This window comes from Danio rerio, chromosome 23, assembly GCF_052040795.2.
Source record: "Danio rerio strain M-AB ecotype USA chromosome 23, GRCz13ab, whole genome shotgun sequence".
NCBI classification, from domain to species: Eukaryota; Metazoa; Chordata; class Actinopteri; order Cypriniformes; family Danionidae; genus Danio; species Danio rerio.
The window spans coordinates 46,207,501-46,224,905 of record NC_141043.1 but is presented as its reverse complement, the minus strand read 5'-3'; the positions used below and the strand labels follow the sequence as shown (position 1 = coordinate 46,224,905).

Below are 17,405 nucleotides of genomic sequence, written 5' to 3'. Positions count from 1 at the left end.
TCATAGATATATGTGTATATGTGTATATCTCTGGCTTTGGATGGCCACAGTCCTCCACTGTACATTGGTCCCGCATTCATTTCAAAGAAGCGCTACCCTGTAGCAAGATGGCGGCGCTATTGACGCATTCCATCCAATAGACAACAATAGGCCAGGCGACATCTAGTGTATATATTTATGGTAAACAGTCACATTTGGACAGCTTTGAAATGATACTCTTAATCTATTTTACCTGCTTTTATCCTCTTTGAACTAATACTGTTGTCCATCAGCAGCATCTCCTGGACTGATCATTTAAAGAAATGCGATCTAATAGGATGGAAAACAGCTGCTGTGAGGCGTTTTCCCCTCGTTGTCAGACGACATCTTCTGCAGTTTAAATGAAGCCTTGTCATCGCTAAAGTCAACATTTTCTCTTTATTTCAAATATATAACCAGCCCAAACAAATGTAAATGACCAAAAAGCCTGTACTGTGCCACTGACACACTGATTTAATAACTGTGACAAAGTAAAAATATAGGCTAGTGTCATTTCGAAATGACAGAAAAACACAAACCGTGGTGAATACAACACACGAAATACACAAACGGCTCGCAATTAGAATGAACAGCAAATCAGCCAGCAGAGGATCAATAACAGACTTTAATTGGTAATTTTTGTAAATTGCACGACTTTCATACCTGTTCAGTTTCATGCCAGTAACGTTACTCTGGTTTGCTCTCTCTCTCTCTCTCTCTCTCTCTCTCTCTCTCTCTCTCTCTCTCTCTCTCTGTGTGTGCGTGTGTGTGTCTTAGGGTGCTTTCACACCTACACTTTTGTTTCGGAACGTATCTCGTTTGCCCAGTTAGCGCGGTTCGTTTGGCATATGTGAACAGGGCAATCGCGCTCTGTTCCGCACCAAAATAATCGCTCCGAGATCGCTTGAATGAGGTGGTCTCGGCTCGATTGAAACGAACCCTGGAGCGGTTCAATTGCAGTGAGAAAGCGATCCGATCCGAGCGCGGTTATATCACAGTGTTTTATGGATATGTAATAGGCTTACGGCCGGAAGTTTCGCGAGTCTCCGGATGCCCGCAAACGAGTGATGATCTCCCGGTAATCTCGCGTCTCCCTCCCGGTCCTCAAATAGGCATCGTCGCGCACCCTTCTCACCCCTCCCCACCACATCTCTCCTCAAACACGTCGCGCGCGTGCACCCTGTCAATCATCACCAAACCACCACCTCTCCTGACAGCTGAGCGGGACGCTGCAAAATTAACCCTGACACTCTGACCAATGTGAGGAGAGTTTACTCGCACGTGACTTGTTTTAGCTCTTTTGGTCCGATTTGAAACTTTGCAGTGTGAAAGCGAACCGCTCCAAGAGCAAAGAGCAACAATGTAACTTTTGTAAATCTCTGTTTCGGAACAACTGAATCGATTCACAGGTGTGAAAGCACCCTTAAAGAGCCGCTGAGCTAACACTGTATTTCTGACGGCAGAACCGTGAACTAGGAGAACGTTTTTCTCGTATTTGTGACGCTCTTGAACCACATGTGACAGATTATAACGGCTTTAACAGACACATTTCTAAGTTGTGTGTCACAAAAACACTCTGTTATCCATTAAAAACGTTATTGAAACCCTTTTTCGGAGCGTAAATTACCAGTTGTACACGCTGTAAACGTAAGTTTTCAGCATTCTACCGGAAGACGCTGGTCGCTATGGCGCCCTCCATGCAGCAGCCATGAAAAAGGTCTTTATTTGCACTACGCTTTATACAAGCATGTCAATTTAACAAAATGTATTGCTGTTTGAATACAGTATATCATTATAGATGTGTAGTACTAGTGAATTTGCAGTAATCTCTCAGACGTAATAAGCTCAGACAAGTTCTGAAACTGCCGCTAAAATATCTGTGATTGTGAACAAGAAAATAATAAATGGTCAAATTAAATTGGGGCGAGGCAGTGGTGCAGTAGGTGGTGCTGTCGCCTCACAGCAAGAAGGTCGCTGGTTCGAACCTCGGCTCAGTTGGCGTTTCTGTGTGGAGTTTGCATGTTCTCCGTGCCTTGGCATGAGTTTCCTCCGGGTGCTCCGGTTTCCCCCACAGTCCAAAGACATGTGGTACAGGTGAATTGGGTAGGCTAAATTGTCCGTAGTGTATGAGTGTGTGTGTGTGTGTGTTTCCCAAGAGATTGGTTGCAGCTGGAAGGGCATCCGCTGCGTAAAAAACTTGCTGGATAAGTTGGCGGTTCAATCCACTGTGGCGACCCCAGATTAATAAAGGGACTAAGCAGACAAGAAAATGAATGAATGAATGAAATTAAATTGTTAAAATAAAGTGAGAAGCAGATCGGTTTGACTGTACAAGGGAAATACCTTCACACTGCCGTTGGTATGCAGAGGGGTGATCTGCCGTTAGGCTGCAGGTGGGAAAGGCCATAGATATATACATTAGATGTTGCCTACCCTGTTGTTATCTATTGGAAGGAATGCATCAATAGAGCCGCCATTTTGGTACAGGGTAGCGCTCCTTTGAAATGAATGCGGGACCAAGGTACAGTGGAGGATTGTGGCCATCCAAAGCCAGAGATATACACGTATACATATATATCTATGATCGGGAGTTTCCCTGGATGTTAGTATGCAATTTTTTTTTCTAATTACGAAAATTATAATTTTACATCACTTTTCTACATTGATGGATCAGTGACCGCACGGGCATTCCTGACAAAAAGCTTGTGTTTGTGTGTACAGAAATGTACTATTCACCCTCCCTGTTAAATTTAATATAATCAGTGTTCTGAAACACACCTCCTCTCCTGCTTTTACTTCTCATACTGACAGAGGGAGCGATTCGTTTGTGAATGAATCTCTATTATGAACGACTCCTTCACTAGCAACAATACAACAATAATACAAGTTTCTGTCAGCGCAGCGTCTCGTTGTCATATTTCTTTTGCATTGTTTGCTGGTTTTTTTCAACAAAACTAGCATAAGCCGAGTGTTTAGAGCGAGTTGGTGCTACTTTGCCTTATGGTGAATGCAGTAAGAGACTGTTATCATCAATAACGTTACCTGATTAGCACAAAAGTTCAGAACATTAAAACTGAATCTTACCTATGAAATGTTCTGCCTTTGTGCTTTGTTTTCTTTGTTTGCTCGTTACTACACTCGTAGACAGCGCTAAAGTCCAGCATCTTCACGTAATAACACTGTCTTGACTAGTGCGGTAGAATGACATTTGTCCTGGGAGCACTGTACCAATGTGGCGGCGCTATTGACGCATGCTCAGGGTCCCTATGCGATATCTAGTGTACATATCTATGGGGAAAGGCTGTTGTACGAGGACTGGGTCACCTGTCAGTGCTGTGAGGCCGGGAAAGGTGGGCGGCATCACCCACAGCTTGTTGAGAAGGGTAGGGACAGTACAGTATGGACAAATGACAGTCTATAAAAATCCCCAGTAACGCACAATAAAGTCGCTAGATTTGTCGCTAGTCGCTTTTTAAAAAAATTGTCCCTAGGGGGGTCTGAAAAGTCGCTAAATCTAGTGACAAAGTCGCTAAGTTGGCAACACTGGAATCGGTATCAAGAAGGAAAAAGAGTATCGGAACATCACCAGTGAACATATATTTCTTTATTTTGTAAAAATATAGTTTTGTAATAGATTTTTCATTATCTTACAGCGATCTGCGTGATTTATAACATTTTCTATGCTAGGTCATTATGCTTATACCCTGTCTCATCTGTTTTCCTGCAGTCTCCACATGTACGGCGGTGTGTAAGAAGAATCCTCCACCTGTTCCTCCACGCAACGCCTCCAAACCCTACATCTCTGTCACTGTCCAGAGCAGCACCGAATCTGCGCAGGACACCTACCTAGACAGTCAGGACCAGCGGAGCGAGGTCAACAGCCAATCAGGACGCAGCAACTCCTCCGACAGCCTCGCCAGCTCTCGGACAGGCAGTCTGGTGAAGGGCTCCAAGCGGCCGCCCATCCTGCCGCCAATCCCTGCTCCGCGGGAACCCGTACAGCTGCCCAGCGCCAGGGTGACCACACCCCCTCCTGCAATAGCCCCGCCCACTCCAGCCCCCGATGCAAAACCCCAGCCCCTGAGCCTCACTCTGGTCCCAGACGAACCACAAGCTCCACCCAAGAGGAAGCTCTCATCCATTGGGATTCAGGTGCGTTCATGAATATTCATGATGTTGTCATTGGACTTTTATGCTAGCAACCTCATGTGGAAAAAGTTGAAAGAATTGGCACACTTCCACTTCAGCTCTCAAAAGACAATTTAGTTGGACAATGTTTCGTCCTACAAAGGTCATCATGTCACACAGGAAATACAAGAGAATCCTAGACTGTGTCTGAAATCGCCTACTACTCAGTAGGTACTGCATTTGAAGTTAATGTAATACTCTACCATTAGAAAACTATGTTCTGTACAGTATGAATGTGAGTAGTATGAATGGAACTTGGATGAACTATATCCACCATTTTGTCATGATCACGTGACTTACCCGCGTCAGTTGCGTGGTTTTACTCTCATTCATGTACACTTCAGAATCTCGCCGGAAGTTGTAGGTCATCCGGGTAGTTTTTGCATTCTATGAATTCAGACATACTACTCGGCTAGCATACTGTTAAACACTAACTAGGTAAACACTAATTTTTCTCCTCACGGTTCGTCCATTCAAAATTAAAAGGCAGCCTATTAGAATAACTAGATAGAGGACTACCAATAGCCCCTTAAAAATAACAAAATAAAAGTCTTTCTATAATAATATTGTGTGTTTCTGTTGAATATTGCTAGGGAATTTTAAAGCTAGGGCCTTAGGGAATATAAAAGAAAAAATCTTTCCCACAGATGTGTTTGTAATGCTAATGTCACATTTAAGGGATAGTTCACCCAAAAGTTTAAATCTGTCACAATTCACTTGCACTTGATGAGTTTCTTTCTTGTTAACACGAAATAAGATTCTGATTTTTTTGCATATCGTGCATTTGCTCTTAGCCTCAAAGCATCATCTGGATCCGTTTATTGCTGTCACAGTTAACACAGTTTTTAAAATTAAAATTTTAAATTTAGGATTTATTTTTAGTACATTTTAATTTTATTTTTTAAATTAACTATGTATTTTATCAAATTTATTAATTATTTTTTTATTATTTTATTCGATTTTCTTATTTTATTAGGAAAAATATTATTGTATAAAAAAAAAAGGAAAATGTTTGTTTTTTATGAAGGTCCAGTTTATTATTTTTTATTAGGTTTTTTTTTTAAGTCTTTGCATAAAAACATTATAATAAATGCCATATTCAGCTACTTTTGCCATACAGACTTACCCGCGTCAGTTGCGTGGTTTTACTCTCATTCATGTACACTTCAGAATCTCGCCGGAAGTTGTAGGTCATCCTGGTAGTTTTTGCATTCTATGAATTCAGACATACTACTCGGCTAGCATACTGTTAAACACTAACTAGGTAAACACTAATTTTTCTCCTCACGGTTCGTCCATTCAAAATTAAAAGACAGCCTATTAGAATTACTAGATAGAGGACTACCAATAGCCCCTTAAAAATAACAAAATAAAACTCTTTATAATAATATTGTGTGTTTCTGTTGAATATTGCTAGGGAATTTTAAAGCTAGGGCCTTAGGGAATATAAAAGAAAAAATCTTTCTCACAGATGTGTTTGTAATGCTAATGTCACATTTAAGGGATAGTTCACCCAAAAGTTTAAATCTGTCACAATTTACTTGCACTTGATGAGTTTCTTTCTTGTTAAACACAAAATAAGATTCTGATTTTTTTGCATATCGTGCATTTGCTCTTAGCCTCAAAGCAACATCTGGATCCGTTTATTGCTGTCACAGTTAACACAGTTTTTAAAATAAAATTTTTTAAATTTAGGATTTATTTTTAGTACATTTCAATTTTATTTTTTAAATTAACTATGTATTTTATCAAATTTATTAATTATTTTTGTTTATTATTTTATTCGATTTTCTTATTTTATTAGGAAAAATATTATTGTAAAAAAAAAAAAAGGAAAATGTTTGTTTTTTTATGAAGGTCCAGTTTATTATTTTTTATTAGGTTTTTTTTAAAGTCTTTGCATAAAAACATTATAATAAATGCCATATTCAGCTACCTTTGCCATACAGACTTACCCGCGTCAGTTGCGTGGTTTTACTCTCATTCATGTACACTTCAGAATCTCGCCGGAAGTAGTAGGTCATCCGGGTGGTTTTTGCATTCTATGAATTCAGACATACTACTCGGCTAGCATACTGTTAAACACTAACTAGGTAAACACTAATTTTTCTCCTCACAGTTCGTCCATTCAAAATTAAAAGGCAGCCTATTAGAATTACTAGATAGAGGACTACCAATAGCCCCTTAAAAATAACACAATAAAAGTCTTTCTATAATAATATTGTGTGTTTCTGTTGAATATTGCTAGGGAATTTTAAAGCTAGGGCCTTAGGGAATATAAAAGAAAAAATCTTTCCCACAGATGTGTTTGTAATGCTAATGTCACATTTAAGGGATAGTTCACCCAAAAGTTTAAATCTGTCAAAATTTACTTGCACTTAATGAGTTTCTTTCTTGTTAAACACAAAAGAAGATACTTCAAAAAATGTTGGAAACTGGTAACCATTGACTCCTGTAGTGTTTGTTTTCCATCTATGGAAGTCAAGAGTAAGTAAATGTTCATTTTTGAGTGAACTGTCCCTTTTTAAAGTACCAAGCTTTAAGATTATTTTTATAATGGATGGAATGAAAGTACAAAGTCGCAAGTATCTCTTACTTTTCGTTATGTATATGGATTATTTGTTGCACAACTTTATTATTTGAAGTAATACGTTTATTTTAAATTTGAATTCCCAGAACTGGAAGTGCAATCCACAACTTTAAATGCAGCTTTAAAAATGAAGTGTGTGTGTACAGGATGTTTGTGTTATTTCACTTTTATTTGCATGAGTTAAACACACTGATTTTTTTGCATATCGTGCATTTGTTTATTGCTGTCACAGTTAACACAGTTTTTAAAATTAAATTTTTAAATTTAGGAATTATTTTTAGTACATTTTAATTTTATTTTTTAAATTAACTATGTATTTTATCAGATTTATTAATTATTTTTGTTTATTATTTTATTCGATTTTCTAATTTTATTAGGAAAAATATTATTGTAAAAAAAAAAAAGGAAAATGTTTGTTTTTTATGAAGGTCCAGTTTATTATTTTTTATTAGGTTTTTTTTTTTAAGTCTTTGCATAAGAACATTATAATAAATGCCATATTCAGCTACCTTTGCCATACAGCAAGTAGAAAATTAAACAAAGTTCTCAAACACAAATATGTCAAGTTAAATGTTGATGAATCCGTAAAGCTACAGAAGATCTGGGTTTTATTAGTTGTTTGATTTACAGACTTCACAGCAGCAGGTTATTATGTTGTTTATGCTTTAAGAGCTGCCACTAAATATGATGCAGATCTAACATCAGTCGTATTTTAATATTATATTATAAATATTTATATACATATAACATTTATTTTTAATATACAAAATACTTTATTGAAATGTTAAAGTGCACACGTGTTAGTGCGTGCAATTTAAGAACATGCATTAACTTTATTTTGACTGGACTGAAATATTTGTATTTATGTCACAATGTAATCAAATATTATATTTTGTGATTTAATAAGCAGTTGCATTAAAAATAATAATATTTAATACATATAAATAATATAATAATGTACATACATATAAATAATAAAAATCATAATAATTATGATATAAAATAGACATAAAAATCATAAAAATAAAAAAAATTATTATGAATTTTTTGCCTTTTGTTTTTGTCATTTGACCCGCTATACTTAAAAAAAAAATACAGTATAATTTATGCCAGACAGGCTAATCCCTTGAACACAGACTCGCATTGATATGTAAATATGGGTGTTTTTATGTTAATGAGCTTGTGAATGTGATGCACCATAACTAATTGTGAATGAGCCGTTTGTACTTAGTTTAATTCAAATAGGTGAACTCTGGAAAGAGGTTTGAGTTCTGCATCAAATTTTTCTTTGTGAAGAGCACTTGCTTTATTACATAAACATATAAATGATTTTTTTTTTGTGATTTCTTCAAACTAACAGCATTAATGAAAAGCGCTTATGTGGGCTCTAAAAGGAAAAAAATTATAAATAATAATTCAAAATCAAATTTTTAGGTATTTAGGCTAGTTATTTTCTTTTTCAATTATTTCCCAATTGGTGTTTAACAGATTTAGGAATTTTTCACAGTATTTGCTATAATATTTTTTTCTTCTGGAGAAAGTCATATTTTTTATTTCGGCTAGAATAAAAGCAGTTTTTAATAATAATAATAATAATAATTCCTTTTTCTGGTAACTCAAAGCGCTTTACACAATGGGGAGGGAATCTCCTCATCCACCACCAGTGTGCAGCATCCACCTGGATGACTCGACGGCAGCCATTTTGCGCCAGACCGCACACCACACACCAGCTGATTGGTGGAGAGGAGACAGTGATGAAGCCAATTGAATATAGGGATGGTTAGGAGGCCATGATGGACAGAGGCCAGTGGTCAGATTTGGCCAGGATGCCAGGGTTAAACTCCTACTCTTTTCGAAGGACATCCTGATATTTTTAACGACCACAAAGAGTCGGGACCTCGGTTTAACGTCTCATCCGAAAGACGGCGCTCACTGAGCAGTATAGAGTCCCCGTCACTATACTGGGGCATTAGGACCCACACAGACCGCAGGTTGGGCGCCCCCTGCTGGCCTAACTAACACCGCTTCCGGCAGCAACCTAGCTTTCCCATGTGGTCTCCCATCCAGGTACTGACTGGGCACAGCCCTGCTTAGCTTCAGTGGGCGACCATGTAAGAGTTGCAGAAAGCTAGCTGCCGGCTTTTTAATTTGTTTTAAACTATTTTAAGGTCAAAATTATTAGCTCCCTTAAGCAATATGTGTTTTGAATTGTCTACAGAACAACCCACTGTTATACAATGACTTATAACCATAACTTTACCCTAATTACCATAGTTAAGCCTTTTTAAGCCTAATTACTCACTTTAAGCTGAATAGAAGTGTTTTGAAAAATATCTAGTCAAATATTATTTCCTGTCATCATGGCAAAGATCAAATAAATCCGTTATTAGAAATGAGTTATTAAAACTATTATGTTTAGAAATGTGTTGAACAAAATCTTCTCTCTGTTAAATAGAAATTCGAGGGAAAAATAAACAGGAGGGCTAATAATTCAGGGGGGTTAATAATTCTGACTTCCACTCTATATGTTTGTGCTTCAGGTGGATTGTGTGCAGCCGATTCTGAAGGAGGAACAAACCCCCACCACCAGGTTCCAGTCCATCGGGGTTCAGGTTGAAGACGGCAGGCCGTGAGTTTCCTTCAGAAAGTTCATTCCTGCGGGGTTTAGCAGAGAGGAATTTGATCCGCTGTAAATGTGTGTGTGAGTCAGCAGCGGATCTCTCTCTATCAGCCTTGTATGGTGCTGAAAACACTCGCTAATAATGATTCAGAGTCGTCGGCAGCCGATAATGAAATTCCGTGCGCATCTCCGGCTCACTTTGTTTCCTGGCGCAGGAGTCTATTTTCATATCTCTCCATCTCTCATTTACATGTCTCTCTCTCTGTAAGTGTGTGTGCGTATGTGTCTCTCCCACACACCAGCTGTCTGTCTATGTCCCTCTCTCTTTTTCTTTCTCTCTTGGACTCAAGTTCAAGACATTTTATTTTATAGTTTTGCCAAAGCATTTAAACATTATTAAAGGGCACCTATGGTAAAAAAAAACTACTTTTCAAGTTATTTGGACAAACATATGTGTATATATAGTGTATATACCATCATATTGGGGTGATATAAACACACCCAGTCTTTTTTTTCAATTTGACAACATAAAAACGGTGGACCAATTAGAGCAGTTTTCAGAGCGACCGCAACTTTACGTGGGAGTGCGATCCCCCCGCCCACCGAATTGATTGACAGCTGCGCGCATTAACATGTTCTGGTAGTGACGTGTATATATCAACAAGACCAGGCAGACATACGCAAAGCAACCGGGAATAAAAAAATCTGTTCTGTTCGCTAGGATCAGCAATCATCATCAAATGTGATTAAGAGTGAGTTTCACATGTTTAAAGTGTTTTAAATCAGTGCATGTGTGTAGTTAATTACAGCGATTTACTTCAGATTTACTTCATCAGCACAGCCGCGTGTCAGAACAATTATAAAAGAAGACGCTTCAATCCCGGTTTGTGGAAGTTAATCAGGTTTATTTTGTACAGTAACATAACAGATATCCACACAGCACTGGAGATTAGCCTGTATCCTGTCACATTTGAGTGCAAAAACAGTGCTTAGCTAAGCACGCTCTGTCTGTCTGCCTGCCTGTGTGTGTGTGTGTGCGTGCGTGTGTGCGCGCGTGTGACCTTTGTAACGATATTGTGTGGGACTCATCAATGCAACTGCACAATACTGATCAGTAAAGATTATTTCTTACTGTAGTATTTCTCACAAACGCTGCGTGAGACCTTCTTTCTCAAAGTCTGTCTGTTGTCTGACGCAGCCGAGGGAGGAGATTAAAGCATGCGGGAAGGCACGTAGAAACAGTAGGCGGGGAGGACTTGCCTTAAAGGCGCAGTACTACAAAACCACCCCCTGGTGGAAATCAGTATAAAACAGCATCTTGTAAAAGCTATAATGAAAAATCTGATGGGTGTTTTGAGCTGAAACTTTATATACACATTCTAGAGATGCAAAAGACTTATATTAAATCTGAAAAAAGGGGTAACCTAGGTGCCCTTTAAGTCAAAATTATTAGCCCTACTGAGATTTTATTTATTTATTTCTTTGTTTTTCCAAATGATGTATTTTTCACAGTATTTCCTATAATATTTTTTTTTCTGGAGAAAAGTCTTATTTGTTTTATTTCGGCTAGAATGAAAGCAGTTTTAAATTGTTTTAAAGCTATTTTAAGGTCAGTATTAGCCATCTTAAGCAGTATTAGTTTTGGATTGTCTACAGAACAAACCACTGTTATACAATGACTTGCCTAATTACTCTGACTTTAACCTAATTAACCTAGTTAAGCCTTTAAATGTCACTTTAAGCTGAATACTAGTGTCTTGAAGAATATCTAGTCAAATATTATGTGCTGTCATCATGGCAAAGAGAAAAGAAATCAGTTATTAAAACTGTTATGTTTAGAAATGTGCTGAAGAAATCTTCTCTCCGTTAAACAGAAATTAGGGGAAAAAATATACAGGGTGGCTAATAATTCTGACTTCCAACTGTGTTTATTACACGGCTGTCTGGAGTACTTGGTTCTAATTGGTCAGTTTCGACTTTCTAAGTTATGCTATTCCCAGATAACAACCTCTGAAACTAATAGCACAGGGTCATCCGGGTGCAACAAATCATCTTGATTGTCAGTGAATACGTTCACACCTATATTTAAAGAGTCATGACACCCCCCACTTTCGGTTTAGGTCCACCTTTTTGTTTTAATAAAAAATAAGACTATTAATAAACATTGTGAGAGGATGGTGGCATGATTTTTTTGTGAGTATGATGCGTATTCATGGCTATTGATCTTATCTACCCGCGACCCACCCATAGTTAAACATCAAGTAGCTGACTTTTTGATTACCTGACCCGCCGATCAAAGGCAGGACTCGTGAATATGAAAGAATCGCGCATAACAGAATTTTATGCGTCCCTAATATGCTTTGAGAGTGACTCCATAAGGGAACGTACACTGCACACGCTGTGCAATGTGTGAAGTCGTGGACGCATAAGCGCAAGGATAGCTCATTCTTTAAATGTCTATGCTTAATCGTTAATAGATAAGGTCTATGGATTTTAAGGGTGTCACGATCCTCCAAATCCTCGATTCGATTACATTTTCGATTCTAAAGGCATGATTCGATTTTCGATTATGAATAATTAATTAATGACCAAATAGTTATTTGTAGCCTACCGTTTGAACTACCTGACCTGCATGGTCTTTGTTTTACCCATAAACAAATCATACAGTAAATGAATAAAGGCAAGATACACACATAATTACCACCTGTCAATCACTTTTTCTGCAGGACTCGTGAATAGGCAGTGATCTGTGTCGTTATAATGGCGTCGGTAAAAAAGACGCACAACCAACAGGAACCAGCCAACAGTATCTGAGGTGTTCGCTAAAATGACTAAGTACAAGTGAGTGAAGATTGAAGCAGTCCTCTGACTGCCTGGACCTGCTGTCACGAGCGCATGGCTGTGTGTGCGTCTGTGTGTGTGTGTGTGTCAGAGGTAGAGAAGAAGGAGGGCTGCTCATAAATGCTACACGACATGGTGGATGTCAAATCGTTGTCGTTCTAAAATGCCATTTAAAAACAAAGACAGTGTAAACAGGGCCTGAGTGTGTACTTTTCGCGAGCGGATTTGCAACGGGGGCGGGCGGAGGATAGCGATACCGGAGTTGTCTATCGGACGAACCCTAACCGTACGTTCACACCGAAAGCGGCAAGAGCGTCCAAGGTCGCTCTGGCCGCCCTGGCGACAACGCTGTCTGCCTTCAGCTCCGTCGGCGAGAGCGTCAAAACTCGCTACATTGATCTCGTACTTAAAGGAACCGTTGCAGCATATCAGTTACATTCCTGCATAAGACATGTTTTTAGCTTGAAAATGTTGCGCACTTCTTATCAAATTCATACAACAATGGAAGATTAAGTTGCATGTGGTGTGGCTTTGCTCTATTTATCCAATATGTGTCCATATGTCTGAAATATCCTGAAGCAGCAGTACTGTTTTGTACCGTCACATCGCGTGAGATTCCCGCTTTTTAAAGATAAATTTATATAACATTAATAAACATCAGTAACTCGCCAGTAACTTATTTAATGCATGTTCCTGTAAGAAAACATTGTAAATAATGGGAAATCCGGCGACCGCAATAATCAAACCCTTGGGAACAACTGTGGTCGGAACCAAAGTTCACAGGTCTGTGTTCCCTGAACTGCTATCAAGCGGTGGACGTCTTCATTCTGATTGCTTGCCGCCGAAGCGCGTCATAGCTCATTACCATAAAGTTGACTTAATTTCAACTCTCCTCGACGCTCACGCCGGCGAAGACGCGCCGCGCTGCTCCTCGCCGCTTATCGACGCCTATCGCCGCCGGCTCTCATTGAAAATGAATGACTTCCGGCTACTTTGACGCTCTCGCCGCTTTCGGTGTGAACGTACGGTAATACGTACATAGCAGAGCTTGCAAAACTGTGAACGTTGTCAACATAACTCACTGGAAATCCAAAATGCTTAAACACCGGCGACTTCATTGAAAGAGAAGAGGATTTAAGCTCTGTCGATGGGTCTCCTGCTTCAAACAAGCCTGTTTTTTCCCGCTTGGCAAGTTAAGCTGACGTGACATGGGGGCGTGGCAGCATCGACGATTCTATTTTTTGATTCGATAATTGAAATTGAGCATAAATTTCGATCAATTTCGATAAAAAATCGAAATCGTGACAACCGTAATGGATTTGCAGGGTAATCAACAATGTGTGTATATTTTTGGCTTGGAACAGCCTTCTGTCGAACAAATAAACTTAATTGAAACCAAATCTATGAAATATCTGTATCGGTACTCTGTATCGGCGAGTAAACAAATTAAAATACTCCTACTCGTGTTGGTTTGTAAAAAAGTGGTATCGATGCATCCCTGAAAATAATATGCTTTGAAAGACCGGATGTGACGGGATTCCTGCACTTTAAATCCGATACCCTTTCAAAAACAATGTATTATTTTTTTAAGCATTACTTGAGTAATTTGATCTCATGTAGTCTACTACTGTTGTTACTGTAAGTTGCCTAGACCAGCACATCCCTACTGCTTACTTATTTTGTTGCTATTTTTGCGGTGGCTGATGTTTCTTCCAACACATAGATTTTTACATAATGCACTCATAACCTAATGGAGGAGGTGTCTATCTGCACTCTCTATTGACCTGAGTCTGAACTGCTGTCAGTGTTTCTCAGCATCTCATTTCTCTGTGTGTGTCTAGACTCAGCCGCTTCACTAGCATGGCGTCTAGACAGGAGACGACGGAGGCTGAATCTCAGGAGCAGTCCGACGGTAAACATTTGGGAAATAAAACGCCCGGTCAATCTTTGGACAAACCCTCCCTGGCGGACATGACCCGCTCTGCTTCGACCTCGCTGCAGGAGAAGTTGGATCCAGCATTGGACCCATCCCGCCTCCCTCCACCAGACCCGTCTCTGCAGTCCGGCAGCGGGAGCGTTAATGGAGCCGTAGAGCAGCCTGGGGGATCGGCCTGCCTCAGGGACGGGCGATGCTTTCAGAAGCTTCTCCAGGCCGAAACCGACCGCATGGAGGCCTGGTGTCAGCAGATGGAGGAGGAGACCAAAGACAAGCAGCTGTCGGAGGAGGGTGAGTTACGCATGTACTCAACTAATCGGTTACACAACTGAGCCAGTCGATTTCTGATTGATAAAGTGGATTAGTTTTATTTACACTGATATATTTCAAATATATCAGAGTAAATCTAAATCTAAATTGACTTAACAAAACCAAATGCAAAAAGCTGTTGAAGGAGGATAAGTTACTTATGTACTTAACTAATTGATTACAAAATTTACAGCCAATCAATTTCTGATTGATGATTTTAATTACTATAAATACACTTAATTAAATTTACTTTAGTTATAAATTTGCTTTAGTTATTCAAGAGATCGATAAGAAGCCGCTGTTGGAGGAAGGTGAGTTGCGCAAGTACTCAACTAATCGATTATAAAAGTATCTGAGCCCATTGATTTCTGATTGATAGTGAATTAGTTTAAATATACATAATTAAATTTACTTTAGTTATTTAAGAGATCGATAAGAAGCAGTTGTTAGAGGAGGGCGAGTTGCGAAAGTACTCAACTAATCGATTACAAAAGTAACTGAGCCCATCGATTTCAGATTGATAGTGAATCAGTTTTAATATACATAATTAAATTTACTGTAGTTATTCAAGAGATCGATAAGAAGCAGCTGTCGGAGGAGGATGAGTTGCGCAAGTACTCAACTAATCGATTACAAAAGTAACTGAGCCCATCGATTTCTGATTGATAGTGAATCAGTTTAAATATACGTAATTAAATTTACTGTAGTTATTCAAGAGATTGATAAGAAGCAGTTGTTGGAGGAGGGTGAGTTGCGCAAGTACTCAACTAATCGATTACAAAAGTATCTGAGCCCATTGATTTCTGATTGATAGTGAATCAGTTTAAATATACGTAATTAAATTTACTTTAGTTATTTAAGAGATCGATAAGAAACCGCTGTTGGAGGAAGGTGAGTTGCGAAAGTACTCAACTAATTGATTACAAAAGTAACTGAGCCCATCAATTTCTGATTGATAGTGAATCAGTTTAAATATACGTAATTAAATTTACTGTAATTGTTCAAGAGATCGATAAAAAGCAGCTGTTGGAGGAAGGCGAGTTGCGCAAGTACTCAACTAATCGATTACAAAGATAACTGAGCCCATCGATTTCTGATTGATAGTGAATCAGTTTAAATATACGTAATTAAATTTAATTGAGTTAATTAAGAGCTCGATAAGAAGCCGCTGTTGGAGGAGTGTGAGTTGCGCAAGTACTCAACTAATCGATTACAAAAATAACTGAGCTAATAGCTTTCTGTTTGATAAAGTGAATTAGTTTAAATATACATAATTGATTTTACTGTAGTTGTTCAAGCGACTTTGGAAGAAGCCGCTGCCAAAGGGGGATGAGTTATCGCTTTTCGTTTGCATTTAATTAAATTTATTTTATTGTCACAGCATGTGTCCTATGATGAGTAAAAAGCTTAGGTGCTGTCTCCAGACACGTTCCACGTTCATATCGACCCTGGGCATCTTCTTCAAAGTGCATTAACAGTTTTGCGCTTAAGCGCCTCCAAGTGCTGTTTATTGTAGCTTTATCAGCTTCGTACACATAAACAAAAGTGCCAATCTGATTGGTGGAGAAAAATGAGCAAGAGGTGTTTCTTTAAAAATGATGCATTTACGCCTGGCGTTTTGTGTGTTGGGGTGCACGGGCACAAAAAGCGCCTTGGTGTGCACGGGCCTTTATGCATGTACTCAACTAATCGATTACAAAAATAACTGAGCCCATCGGTTCCTGATTGATGATGTGAATTAGTTAATTACATGTAGTTAATTTTACTGTTGGTGTTCATGAGACCAATAAGAAGCAGCTGTCAGAGAAGGATGAGTTAAGCTTGTACTCGACTAATCGATCACAAAAATAAGTTAATCAATTTCTGATTGATAAAGTGAATTAGCTTAATTTATACTGAAAATTTTTCAAAATGCATAATTAAATTTATTCAAGCTATTCAAGAGATTAAAGACAAGATGTCATTGGAGGAATCAGTGGAAATCTGGATCCGTGTGGGCCTGCTCATGACTAATAAATGTCCAGGAAGCTGCTTTAATGAACGGTCAGCCGTGGTGTCTTTAACGCATGTCTGCAGTCAGTGGATCATGAATTAAGGATAATGTCAGTCTCCCCATTAATGAGCTTTAATCACAGGCGTCTCGATCGGCGGCTAATTTTATCTCCTGCAGTCTGGGCTTGCAGTCATCAGGTTTGGACCTGTTGTGAATGAAGAGAGAGGTTGAGATGCTCTGATTGACCTGATTGGCTAAAAACCTGAAATCGGATATTTTCTGCTCCACATTTGCAATCAGCAGCTGCTGTTTTTTTTCTCTCTTCTTCTTCTTTTATTCTCTTTTTTTATATTCTTCCTTCTGCATTTTTTCTTCAAACATACAAAAAGTTGTTGTAAGATATATGTACGTTCAATTAGATGGTTTGGGATAATGTTTGATATATCTCTTTGTGTGTGTGTGTGTGTGTGTGTGTGTGTGTGTGTGTGTGTGTGTGTGTGTGTGTGTGTGTGTGTGTGTGTTTAGTGTTAGGGAAGATCCGCAGTGCTGTCGGCAGCGCTCAGCTCTTAATGTCGCAGAAGTTTCGGCAGTTCCAGGGTCTTTGTGAGCAGAACCTGGTGAGTATCATGATCATAGTCATTTCAGCACTCATATGATCAAATACAACCAATACTAATCATATTTCACCTCATGATCTGAGGATTAAATACATTATATTAAACACATTTTTTGGTCCCATTTCTGCGTTTGTATTACTGAATTGCCTTTACGGGTGCTTTCACAACTTTAGTTCGCTTCATTTGGTCCGAACCAAGGGTAATAAATGATACATTGTTGCATCTTCTGCCGTCTTTGGGTCGTTTTCACACCACACTGCTGGCTTTGGTCCGAACCAGTTGAAACGAACCAA

The 17,405-nt window shown here is 38.8% G+C and overlaps 1 protein-coding gene across 3 annotated transcripts in view; it reads left to right on the top strand.

The window, feature by feature from the left end:
• dlgap4a (discs, large (Drosophila) homolog-associated protein 4a) overlaps positions 1-17,405 on the top strand; it is a 305,849-nt gene that overhangs the window by 281,047 nt on the left and 7,397 nt on the right. For all 3 annotated transcript variants that reach the window (XM_087307666.1, XM_087307665.1, XM_087307667.1), the window contains 4 exons: positions 3,746-4,170; positions 9,337-9,425; positions 14,099-14,484; positions 17,021-17,112. In XM_087307666.1, coding sequence (XP_087163792.1) covers positions 3,746-4,170; positions 9,337-9,425; positions 14,099-14,484; positions 17,021-17,112 — 992 coding nt within the window. The remainder of the gene's footprint in view (positions 1-3,745; positions 4,171-9,336; positions 9,426-14,098; positions 14,485-17,020; positions 17,113-17,405) is intronic.